The 13,120-nt window shown below is 37.1% G+C and overlaps 2 protein-coding genes across 4 annotated transcripts; one reads left to right on the forward strand and one right to left on the reverse strand.

Moving 5' to 3' along the window:
• Positions 1-2,022: 2,022 nt before the first annotated feature.
• LOC126605473 (uncharacterized) lies at positions 2,023-4,390 on the forward strand. Of its 2 annotated transcripts, none has more exons than XM_050272882.1 (7): positions 2,023-2,375; positions 2,473-2,526; positions 2,618-2,749; positions 2,854-2,957; positions 3,063-3,104; positions 3,184-3,240; positions 3,466-4,390. In XM_050272882.1, exons 1-7 carry the CDS (start codon positions 2,330-2,332, stop codon positions 4,036-4,038), a joined length of 1,008 nt encoding a protein of 335 aa, XP_050128839.1. In that variant the 5' UTR covers positions 2,023-2,329; the 3' UTR covers positions 4,039-4,390. The 2 variants fall into 2 exon arrangements, with proteins under 2 accessions (XP_050128839.1, XP_050128838.1); XM_050272881.1 differs by having other exon boundaries at positions 2,025-2,375; positions 2,849-2,957.
• A 1,376-nt stretch (positions 4,391-5,766) lies between these two features.
• On the reverse strand, positions 5,767-11,030 carry LOC126605470 (long chain base biosynthesis protein 1-like). 2 transcript variants are annotated; one of them, XM_050272878.1, is made up of 13 exons: positions 10,825-11,030; positions 10,193-10,388; positions 9,983-10,077; positions 9,256-9,347; positions 8,802-8,895; positions 8,637-8,709; positions 8,413-8,545; positions 7,802-7,982; positions 7,301-7,441; positions 7,118-7,213; positions 6,768-6,909; positions 6,433-6,563; positions 5,767-6,346 (listed from the first exon to the last, which is right to left on the reverse strand). In XM_050272878.1, exons 2-13 carry the CDS (start codon positions 10,296-10,298, stop codon positions 6,170-6,172), a joined length of 1,461 nt encoding a protein of 486 aa, XP_050128835.1. In that variant the 5' UTR covers positions 10,299-10,388; positions 10,825-11,030; the 3' UTR covers positions 5,767-6,169. The 2 variants fall into 2 exon arrangements, with proteins under 2 accessions (XP_050128835.1, XP_050128836.1); XM_050272879.1 differs by lacking the exons at positions 10,193-10,388; positions 10,825-11,030 and having other exon boundaries at positions 9,256-9,398.
• Between the last annotated feature and the right edge of the window lie 2,090 nt (positions 11,031-13,120).

A 13,120-nucleotide genomic window follows, 5' to 3' on the forward strand; every position in this document is an offset into this window, starting at 1 on the left:
AAAAAATTAACTTACATTATTTCCTTATGAAAAACTATCAATTTATCCTCCAAAGTTAACTCTATACACTATTTCTTTATGAAAAACTATCAATCTACCCTCCAATATGTATCACATGCAAGTAACGTAACTTAAATTGACGAAAAATTGAATATAGTAGTTTCGAATATAACATTAGGGATGTAATTGGCAGATTTTTATAATTTAGGAACTATTTTTCTGAAAAAAATAGTTTAGGAACTTAATTTTCACTAAAGGGATAATTCATGAACTAAATTGACTGTTTACCCTAAAAAAATCATATTAATTTGGTCTAAGTTATACATTTGAAGATCAATTGTTTTGTTGAAGTACATTTGAAGAACATTAAATGATAAGTCAGTCACAATCCGCACTGGGCTCTTGAGTCCCAGGTAACTATGTCAAGATAGTGTAATGCATGGTTTAGGAAAGGACCACTTAATTTTATTGGAGCTTGTGGTGCAATTGGGAATTCCAACGGTGCTTGGCAAAATGGATTTTGTGCTAACCTTGGACGTGGTGAAATTCTTCTCGAGGAAATTTGGGTCATATTCTTGGGTTTACGCTTTGCTTGGAACAAAGATATTGTTCGTTTTTTGTTAGAATATGATACTTCTCTTGTTGTAAATATGATTCTGCAAGGTTTGAGTGAGAACCATTCTCTTGGTGAATTGGTGCAGGCTTGCCGTGAGCTGTTAGACAGAGATTGAGGTTGTGAACTTCGTCATGTTTATTGAGATGAATATTGTGGCTGATGAATTGGCTAACTTTAGTTTGTCATATTCTCTTGGTCCAGTTTATTTCAATCAAGCTCCTGCCTCTCGTCGTCATTTCTTGGTGTCGGACGCTATTGAAATCTCTAGACCTCGTGATGTTATGCATTAGTTTTTCTTTATTGGGCATTTAGCCCCGTTTGTTTACCAAAAATAAATAAAAAAATAGTGTAATGCATATGATAAGATTAGTGCGATCATCTTCTATCCAATCCCACATCCATCTGCGAGTGCTAAACATGGGATCGGGTAATCCAATCCTACTACTTATCCTACCCACCAAATGAGGTTCGACTCCAACTGGATTTTGACAAAATAAAACACTGTTAAAGTCGATTGAGGTCTAAAGCTGATTAAACATGCATATTGCAGTTGCAGATGAGGGGCCACTGGAAGGACAAAGTTTGGTGCAATTTATGTGATGAAAGTGGATACCAGTCAGGATTTGAGGACCACTTCAAGAAAATGGACAAAACCATTAAGGTAAAGTGAGCTGCTAAAGACTGTTTGCTCAGCTTTGAGTACAAAACAAAGGATTGCAGTTGTACACCTTCCTAATTTGCCTACACCTGGTTGGGTTTTGTATTACTAATGCTTTGATTCATGATGGGACTAATGCTTTGATTCATGATGGGAATTTGATTACGATTTTTGGGAAAATTTTGAAATGGTTGTTGCATAATCCGTCTATAGAATGGATGCTCGTTCCTTATCGAAGAATGGACTTCTGAATCTCTGATGTTGTCATTAACAATCAGTTAATATCATTACTGTGACAAAATGTACTGATGTGTTATCGATATATTATTAATAATATCCGGAAATATTTGTTCTTTAATCATGCACAAAAACAATGGCGGAACAATAAACAAGGCTACCATGAGTTAAAGCCTGCGAATCAATATTTTTTGTTGGTTATGTTGAATATTGATTAATCAAATTAATCTTTGTAGCCCGTCCAAATTAAACCAAGTTACACGCAACTCACATATAATAAGTGTTGTATGAGATTATACAGAGAACTATTGATTCACAGGGCAAGTTAGTAGGGGAGATTCTTAGGTTTTAGCCATCTCTAACTATATATCTTGTGTTTCTCTCTTTAACGTAACTTACTAGATAACAACCGACTACAAGTCACATTGCTTTACTCCCAACCGGTTACAGTGGTAGATTTCTTGATAAGTAGGGTACTCTTCTTTATCTCCTCCTTTCTGAGTTGTAAATATCCAGGTCCCACGATGAAACAAACTCCAGAGGTCCACTGCAGAGTGGGTTTGGTTGGAGGCTAACTCCAAAATCCCAACACTCCATGTCAGCCAGTGGACATTGGTTGTTTGCTCCCAAATTTCCTCTTTTCCTTTTAATTGTGGTGGAAACAACAGCACACTCAAGCTTAACTTCACTCTAAAGCTCTCTCTCTCTCTCTGTGACAATGGAAACTGGACTTCCCATGTTTAATTGTCTCTTGCAGCACACGCTGAGGAACCTCTGTTCTTGTTCAGATTCTTCTTCCAATCCTTCCAAATGGGTTTATGCTGTCTTCTGGAGAATCTTGCCTCGGAACTATCCTCCCCCAAAGTAAGAAAATTTTACTTCAAAAACAGAATATACGTGAAAAGCACTTTTACGAAAAGCTACTTTCATGGAACAAGTCACAGTGCTTTGGTTTTTGCAGGTGGGATTATGGAGGGAGTGCTCTTAATCGATCCAAAGGAAACAAACGGAACTGGTAAAGTGATTAACAAAGAACTGTGACAAAACAAAACCCGTGTTTATAATTCTTATGATTTTTGAGTTTTTAAGTGAATTTTCGGTTGCAGGATTCTTGTTTGGGAAGATGGGTTCTGTGATTTCTATGAATGTGAGCAAGCAGGAAGTGGGTACATCAAGGGGAGGTTTGGAGCTGATGTCTTCTTCAAAATGTCACATGAAGTCTATAATTTTGGAGAAGGGTGAGTATTTACATTCTAAAACAGAAGCGTGTTAGGTCAGTTGGTCATAGTAGTGTGCCTATCTTAGTTCATTTGAGTTCGGATTTGCATTGGCTGCAGATTAGTGGGGAAAGTAGCAGCAGAAAATAGCCACAAATGGGTGTTCAGATATGCACCAAATGAAGGTGATCCTACCTTCATTTCCTCTTGGAATGCATCCACTGAACCTGTAAGCCAATTCACTACGCTATGCTTTTTACAAAAGTAACTGCAAAAGCATAAAGTTTTCCTTTCAATTCATCCTAATTTTCCCTTTATCCACTTTTACATGCAGCAACCAAGGGCATGGGAATTTCAATTCCAATCAGGCATACAGGTTTTGTACTTTCAAAATCTCACTGAATTAGAACTTTAAGTAACACGATTCAACGGTTCGTTATATTGAAATTTTGCAGACTATTGCAATCATTTCTGTTAGAGAAGGCATAATTCAACTTGGCTCCTTCGACAAGGTTTGTGTTCGTCTCCCTTTGTTTTCCCTTCCAATCTCATCAACATCAACTGTAGCGATTCCTGGGCTCAATTTTTAGCCATCTACACTACAAATGAAATATTTCACAATTTTATCTGCACTGGCGTAAGGAGCGACTCAATGAGTACAGGCGGCCGAAAGAGGTGGGTTAAAATCAATAGCCTTGGGTAAAGCATCAATTGATTGACTAATTGGGATTTTTCAGATATTGGAAGATCTTAATCTTGTGATCAGCATACAGAGGAAACTCAGCTACCTCCAGAGCATACCAGGAGTTTTTGCCATGCAAAGACCTTACCTACCAATCCAACATCCCTACATCCTCAAACCAAATCCTCAGATGATTGCAAACCATGATCAAACAGCTTTATCAGTCTACGAAAAGCGCCAACTGACCGGCGTGAAAAGATTGTTCAACGAAGTCCCTGATCATTCCCAAACCAAGTCCATAAACTTGGGCTGGAACACCCCACAAAATGGACTTCCAGGATCACCACCTTGGCCAATTCTTCCTCTTCTGCCCTCCATTTCTTGCAGCCTTGGAGCTCTACTGTCGAAGCTACCTTCGGTTAATATCGCATCCTATAATTCTGGTGAAGCTCCTGACAGAGACATGCTTATGAACACCATGAGCAACAGTGGCAACAATTGTGCAGACCAGATGCTGAAGATTAGTGGTGGCATTACGAAAATAGAGTCATCCTGTCACTCGTATGCAGCTAATGAAGAAAAGCACAGTTCCATGAACCCTAATTTGGGTTTAGAAAATGAGGGTTAGACTTAAATTGCTCTCGCTGAATCTTAATTAATTACAAAGTTGCAGCCCAGTTTTCTTCCAAACGCAGATGCAAGCAGGCAATACATTGCTTTGGCCAACTGGTTTATCCCACATCTACAACTCAATCTTTTTAATTATGCTCGCTTGGGCTTTTGTCATATAGCAATATATATGTAATTATTCTTTCATGCAATAATGACGTCTCCATGGTCCCCAAAACTCAACTGAAGATGAAAACTGACCAGAGATTGTCGTAGGGTTGGATCAAAGATGTTGCATGAGACATATGGTATCCTCCTCCCGACAAAATGATGGTCTACAATCCCCAATCATTCAATTTTTCTTCATCTTATTGGTCGAGTTGGATCTGTACTTGAAACCTCTTCCGACATTAAAAATTGAATATCACGAAACTTGAAACCTCTTCCAACATTAAAAATTGAATATCACGAAACTAAGAATTAGTTGGTATGTTGTTAAGTGAATACGATTTTAAGAAAGCAAGTTAAAATATTACTAATGCAGCTGTGTTTAAGCCGTTCGAAATATATTCTAAACAAGTGGTCTGGCCACCTGGGTGTCATATTTATTTAGTACGACATGCTGGACATGTGGATGTGCAACTTGTCGTTTGGAAATCCCAATACAAATGATAACTGATAAAAGGTTGGACCATTTTAGTTGGCAAATTTTAATACCAATCCAATTTGTATTACTTAACTTTAAGACGAAATGTCACTCAATATTACAGTCTAATAGTATTCTTCTTTACTTTACTTGTAAGTGAGAGGTCTTAGGTTCGATTCTCACCAAAGTCGAATTTGAACCACATTATTGCTAGCCCATTATGAGGCTAAGCCCACAATTACCCCTTAGCGTAAATAATATGTTTGTTAAAAAAAAAAACTTAGAAGTGAAAAAACCTTTTGGTGAAAAAAATAAAAAACAGGGCTCATATCCAGTGTTTAAAATATCCACAAAACTGGATGAGGCACAACTTGTTTCAAAGAAGGTGCATGTATGTTCGCGAGGCTTGGCTTCTTTCTTAAAGCGCCTCAAGAAAGGTCTTTAGTCTCATGTTTCGAAGGTGTACCCGCATAAAGATTTGTAAGAAAGTGGACGTCGTTGACAGCCAAGTATTTTCTGGTCTCCTCTACTTCGCTTTTGCTCAGTGTTTAAAATATCCACAAAACTATCGATATTTCAATCGAAATATCCGAAAATGCAAGCTTCACCCATATCGGTGAAATATAGGAAAATCAATGAATATCGATGATATTTATCAATTCACTACATAAAATTTACTGCAAAAACGTTGCAAATTTTGAACTTTTGAAATTTTTTTGAGAAATTTTCTCTAATTTCGACTAAATCTGATTGAGTTGATATACCCACCCTATTGCAAATTTCATAGTTTCAGTCAAAGGAAACTGATATTCATATATTTCCATAAATTTGCATATCAATATTTTACCTATTTTAAACACTGTCTATATCTAGTGAAGACTGAGATTAATTCATAGAATTTAATAGTCCATATATATCTAAATTATTTAAGAAATTTTAATATATCTAAATTATTTGTAACTTTGTTTCAAAAAAATTTATATAGATTATGGAGACATTTTACCACGTGACAATGTTCCGAATACAAAAAACAAATTTCTCCAGTAGTGAGAAGTCAGTGTTGGGGTACAGTTATTTTGATGAGCATGCATGCTAGGAACCTTGTTTAAATAGAAATTTTATACATGCAAGTAACACATCATATTTCATCTCGAGTCATTTCCAACTAAAAGAGAAAAATCATAAGGCATCAGGAGCAACCAATGTACAATTGTAACATGAAATTTTCCACAGCATTGCCAACATATCAAAAAGATACAATCGTGTTCTACACTAAACTTCACGTTAATCTCGTTCACATGTCAAAACGCGGCAAAAAGAACGCAATTATAATGTAATCATATCTCCATCGCACAAATTATCAGCACACAGAGGCCTTTCTTTGTTAATCTGCATCACAAAACTGATCAACCGTCCAAGGGCTTCGTAAAGATGGTGGAGGTGCTCCTGCATCCTGGTCATTTCTGCGTGCTTGCGAGAGCAAGAGAATTCTGCGGTCCACCAGTCAAATATGATCCTTCAGCACCAATTCTGCAACACCTTTCAGTGATGCAGCTGCCTTGAGCAGATCAGATTCCGTATGGCCTGAGGAGACGAACAATCTAATTCCTAATGGAAGACGACTTTTATCAAGTGTTGACTTTTTGGAGGCGACCACAAAGATGGAATGCTCCTTCAACAACTGCAAAACCGCAACCATTACAATTAAGAAAGTAGAGAGGCAGAAAAGGATTCAGAAAAGTGTAATTAAGGTAACCATTTACTTACACGGTTGGCAATATCTTGAAGGAGTTTGAGTTGCAGTTCACTCTTCACAGAATCTGCTTTCTCTAGTCTGAGGAAGACAATCGGGGATTCTGGACTGCTAGCGAATGAGAGGCCCTGTATACCTGACAATCCTGCACACCACATCACATCACATCACATTTCATTTCTCAATCAAGAGCATCATAATGCAAGGCAGGCAGTAAGTGATCTCACAAAGCAAAGGGATGCCAAGGAAATTGATCGAGTGATGAGTAAACCATGGCGCTGACAACTGTCCAGATACAGAATAAAGAGCAGCAAACTACATGCATGTGAATAGGAGATCAAGAACATACCTTTCCATAATATGGCAATATTTTTCTTCAGCTTTGTTATCAGACCAGGGTTTTCCTCGAGGATATCAATGGCAGTAATGGCAGCACTTGCAAGATATGGGGGCAAAGAAGCAGAAAAGACGTACCCAGAGCTACTCAATCGCTGCCAAATACCATATCCCAAAATTTTATCATTTAGAAACTTCTGATTTTTTTTGTTTAATATATGCATGTACATACAAGTGATTGAGAGCACATAATTAAGCATTCATTACAATAGAAAGATAAGAAAGTCATTTTCTTGTTAAAAATTTCATCTATCAACAGAGACATCATATAAATGGTTAATAGTATGTATTCAGTAAACATACTTGGTGATCGGTGACTCTAGCACTTCCAGTGCAGAATCCTCCTTCTGTGGCTAATGCGTGTCCCATTGCAGCAGTAATAATATCTATTTTTTCAACCTGCAAAATCACACCACCAGAAATCACAAACAGGTAACGGATCAATAGTTATGAGAGATACAAAAAAAGAAGGGTTTCTAAAAATACCGGAATCCCGCAGTATTCAGTTAGACCTCTTCCAGATTTTCCAAGCACGCCAAATGAGTTACTCTCATCCAATAACACACGAAACTTATATTTCTCCTTCAATTCAACTATCTTGTCTAAGGGGGCTATTTGGCCAGAATTCTGCAAATTTTATTAAAAGGAGAAAAATTTCAAATAAAATCAACCTACATCTAATTGCATTCAGCTATTGAAGTTCTCAGCAAAACTGAAGACAATTTGTCAGCATGCAAGTGACAGTGTTGAATGCTGAAAAGACAGTTTGCTTTTCTATTTGCCAGTGGTTCACGTAGAGATGGAAGCTTTCCTCAAAATGTAACATGATGCCAATACTTTAAGAAAAACCCTAAAAAAATTGCGTGCGCTGAAGTATAAGCAACCTATTTCATGAAAGTGGATGATGCTGGATTGAATCATAAAACAGCTCACAACATATAAAAAATGAATTAAATAAAATTTGATATAAGTAATAGACTGGGATACCTGGTATACAGCTTCAACTACAATGTAGCGCCGCAATTTCTTAACTCGCCCACTTTTCTTATTTGAAGTGAGTTCCTCCAGAATTTTCCTTAAATCTTCCATGTCGTTGTGCTTGAAATACTTGATTGTGCTTCTAGAAAGATGAAGACCATTTTGTATTCCCCAATGGACACCCTCATCTCTAGAAAAAGGAAAAAGAAACCGCCTTACATGTATATTCATATACAAACAGAATTTTTCATGAAATCATTTTAGCAGCATGAGGTCCATCGACACTAAGGAAGGTACAAGATCATACAATAGAAACCCGGTGGGAATAAAATTTCACTAAAAGTTATTCCATGTCATGCAAATACATCAAAGAAAAGAAGTTTACATCAGCAAAAAGGAACAAAAGTAATGAAATAAAGGGAAAAGTAAAATCATAACTTTCATGTTTACCACTTCAGTAATTTCAGAAGTCCCTTCATCGTCATTTTGAATCACAATCAATAATAACTATCAAACGAACCAAGCATTTTCTTAACATATAAAACATTTGAAACAAACCAAGTTCTACACATGAAGAAAAAACTACAGTAATTACAATGATCAAGATTATGCATACTCACACAACAATAATATCTCCTTTCTTGGCAAATGCTGGAATTGCACTGAACATGGTCGACAGTCCATAAGAATACAGAATTGAGTCGGGAGTTCCCAAAAAGTTTGCAATTCTCGCCTCACAGTCAAGGTGGACATCTGATGCAAAATAAAATGAAATGAAATAAAAAAAAATCAATTAATGTACGAAACAGAAAAATCAACTTTATCTCAAGTAGTCGAAGAATACCAATTGTTCCATAAAACCCACGAGGACCACATGAGCCAACACCATATTTTTCCAATGCAGAGTTACATGACTCCTGAGATCAGACACTGCTATAAATGTTCTATTTAAGAAAATATACATAAAGGAAAAAAGTATTCAGTAATACTACGTAAAGCACTGTCTTACAAGTAACTTCTCATGTCCTATCAATCCCAGATAATTTGCTGAAGCAAAGTTCACGACTTCTTTACCATTAATTATTGTATGTGGCCCTGCAGCACTGCATAAATTCTACTCATTAGTGGAATCCCTTAGAACAATGAAGGGACTGGTAAGTTTTCACCCAAAACCTTAATACAAAAAGAATAAAAAATCTGCTAAAATGATTTTTCCTACACAAAATCTTCCACAATGAGGGGAAAATGACAACACATAAGTGGGACCATTATAGAACTCCAGGTTAAACATGCAGAAGATAGCCAGAACCATTTTGTACGGGGAAAACATGCACCAATAAAAAGGAACTCGTCTAGCTTTCTCTTCAAGAAAATTGGAGAACTGAACATACAAATCAAAGAATATGTTTTGACCAGAAAAACATGGGATTAGTTTATGAACAGATTGAAATAATCTCACTAACCTTTCCAACACGGGGGGTTCATACAGCATCTCATCAGTGATAGAAGGAATAAGAGGGTCAGGAACCCATTCCTCACATAGCTCGTCTTTTTCCTACATATATCAGATAGACCAGCAAAGTCCAATTGAGAAACAAGGACATGCCTGAGATACCAACCACAACTCAAGCATATCATACTAAATTCCATTCAATGAGTCAAAAGGTTGACCCGCCAAATCTGTAAAAAAGGTCGTACCCAGTGCACAAGGCTCCCGCTTTACGCAGGGTCTGGGAGAGGTGAATGTCGGCTAGCCTTACCCCCATATTTATCATATAAACTCCACTAAGGAGTCCAATCTAGTCATATCAAATTACCCTCACTAGGTTAAGGTAAGAAACTGTGACAGTTTGTTTGGAAAAAAAATGGATAATAAAAAAGTGGCATGCAAGCAAAATGGACGTTTAGTTGTTAGGCTCTACTTACCACGAAATAGTAACAAGATAGGACTTTACTGTTAAAGTGTTATATTTAAGGCTATATAACAGAGAAGATTGCATAAGAAAACACAGGTTTTGGGTTTAAGCCTCAAAGGTCTCGTAAATGATATACAACGAAAAGGAGTCAACGACTAGATAAACCTAATCAATAAAGATGGACATCTTATCTCAAGGAATCATAAACAATAGTATCATCTATCAGATAGAGTCCTATTCAAGGAGACAAAGGGTTGCAATCTGCACCACGAACCTGCTCTGTTAAAGGCCGCCTAGGCGGTCTGTAACTGTTCTGGGAAAATAGATAAACAATGACTAAGAAAAGCAATACTTCTACAAATAAATGTCCTGCAATAAAAAGGCCAATGAAACAAAACTTTGTTAAACATAAACATTAGTTTTCGATAGCAAGCAATAAAGGAAGACAAACAATAGAGGCAGTTATTAGAATCCAGTAAGCTACCGCCAATAGGAAATCCAAAAATAACAGCTCGAGAAGAGGGAGCATCTAAAGTAGCCGTCACCCAATCTACAGTAGCATTCACTATGTCCATAACACTTGATGACATTTTACTCGATATCCCGATTCAATTCGCAAACAGGCCTCAAAAATCACTTGTCTAGAAACTCATGTACTTCCATCATAGAGACCCAGTTCCCTGCATGTAAATACCGATTATTCACGAATTCCTCATCCAGTAACAAAAATTTACAGTGTTATAAACTAAAACCCTTCAAGTGTTACAATTTTTACGAGCTAAAAGCCTAAAACTAGCATTAGTAGATTCGAAACTCCGGAAATAAATCAACTTTACATATGAATATTTATTTTTTCTTAATCGTTGTCCAAGGAATCGCCAGAATTCACGGTGCTCAATGAGATCCAACAGCAAACAAAACCCTGGAGTCGCCTCCTAAAATAAATTAACCAAAAATTCGGGGCCTTTTCGGTTCGCAATTCAAAACAATTCTCAAAATCTGAGCTGTATTCTGATTAATCTAAATTATAATTCGCGTGATCTATACATACATATATATACACACACAGACATGTCAATGGACGGAGACAGCGAGGAGATGAGTGAAGAGTAATACCTGATGATGATTGAGAGCGGGCGAGACGGCGGAGGTGGTGACGGTTGGGGCAACGGAGCAGCGGAAGAGGAGGATTCAGATGTGGTTCTTCTTCCTCTCCCTCGCTTCTCTCTCAGATTCAGATGAAAAAGAGTGGGACGGAGTCAACCGATTTGATTATTCGTCCGCCAGATGATTTTTCCTTTTCTTTTTCTTGTGTTTTTTATTTTTTTCTTCGATGGCGCGTACGAGTAAAAAAATAAAAAATAAAAAATAGTGATATTTATTAGAAACCTAGAAATTCATAGGTTACCGACGCCATAATACCATGATTTAAATTTTTTATTTATAATTTATGGCAGTAAATTTGTATTAGTAACGTAGAATCATGACAATAAATGAGTGTAAATGGGGTAGTAATTTTGTATGGGAGCTGGATGTGTGATTGGAAGTGAGAGTGCACCTTCGTATGATAACTCGTGAATTTACATATTTACGCTATTTGTATTTGTGACGCTGATTGGTAATATCACGTGGCGGTTGTGATCACAATTGCAGTAGAAAAATTCTCTGGTATAAATGGATATCGTGGGCTGTTATAGTTGGATTTGCCATTTGGGCCTTGGGCCTCCATTTACAACTTTACTAGTTTCTGCTTTCTCTTTCCATGCCTTGGCCCATGGCACCTTTGAAAACAATTGACTTTGGAAACTTATGGCATCAAGAAGATATGGCAACAAAATGGACCACAATTCCTAATTTCCTAGTGAAGGGAATTTTCTCCCCTCCGTATGGGTTCCCCACCTTGCATGCCGAACTCATCACATTCGCTGTTTTCAAGCTATGAGAATAAATGGCTGAGATTTGATTGTTTTAGGGCATGTGCACTTGATGACCACAACACATGCGCGCAACGGAGAAACGCTATTTAGTGATATTGGGAAATTGAGAATCGAACTCAATACTTAAATATTCTTAATTTATTAAGCAACAAACCTTTCACAAGATTAAATTTCTATTGCCTTACAAGTTAGAGCAAACTATGTTGAATAATACAAAGATCCCAAATGCTTTTGTGATAAAAATCTTTACGCTTGTCGTAATGTGCAGGTGCTAAATTACTGATTAATACGTACCAGTCGTGCAATTTTTACACGTCCAAGAAAGAAAAAAAGTAATAAAATTGCATGACCAATCATTAAGATTTGAATGTGAATGGAAACCAGTGAAGAGGATTTGGCCATAATCCCAAAAGCCACTTAAAAATAGTTGCATAGTGCTATCCCGTACTAATTAACACCAGAATTCGATATAAAGCAAATGATGAAAAAAATGCAGAGCTCCACATGCTTTGTCTCCTCCTCCACTCCCAAGTCCCAAATGCCTTTAGAGGGCATGAAATTGCAAGTTTAATCCAAGACAAAATATGATGGGAATACAAAGCACAACTAGGATTTGCATATTCACTTTGGGAAGACGGGAGGGCCACACTAATAATTGTTTAATTTGGGAATCATATCAATCTCCCATAAATGAAACCATAATTGTACTTAATCTCACTGTTTAGTGACTAACAACTCACTGATTAGACTGCGTAAGGTAGTCCCAAATCTGTTTAATTATTTGGGGTCAATGGTTTTGTAAATTAAAAGAGAGGAGGATTGTTTGTGACCTCTGAGGATCAAAAAATTGGGGAGATTGGGATGAAAAAAAGGAGGATTGGGAATAACAGGGTGGGATGTTAAAGGTGGTGGAAGCATGTGATGCAAAAGCTCCCACATCCACATGGTAGAAAAGCACAAGGAAAAAGGTGAGGGGTGAGAAGGATGGGAATATAATAAAGAAACGCACACTGCAAAATTAGGCTGCTGCAACCTATGAAGCATATACAACAACAACAACAAAGTTTTATCTCACTTAGTAGGGTGGGCTGTATGAATCATAGAACGACATTGCACTTAGTTTTACGCCAAGTCTTCAGTTAACCCCAAGTATTTCATGTCTTTTCTTAGAGTCTCTTTTAAAGTCTTCCTAGGTCTTCCTCAAATATTTAAAAAATGTGTTTAGTTTCCCCAACCGTGTGACTGACCAATTTTTCATTTCATTATTTTCTCTCATATCTATAGGGAGGCGGATTTTGTTGCTGATGCTCTTGCAACTGTTGGTCATAATGCTTTTAGTGCTTTTTGTTGGTCGAAATCTCTTCCGGAGGGAAGCTTAGTTAGCTTGGCGTTGAAATTGCTAGGGTTGGAAACTTAAGAGTACATTCGTTTTGATGGGGATGCCATGTTAGGTGCCTTGTTTAAATGTAAGTAAC

Source organism: Malus sylvestris, chromosome 15, assembly GCF_916048215.2.
Source record: "Malus sylvestris chromosome 15, drMalSylv7.2, whole genome shotgun sequence".
Taxonomy (NCBI): Eukaryota; Viridiplantae; Streptophyta; class Magnoliopsida; order Rosales; family Rosaceae; genus Malus; species Malus sylvestris.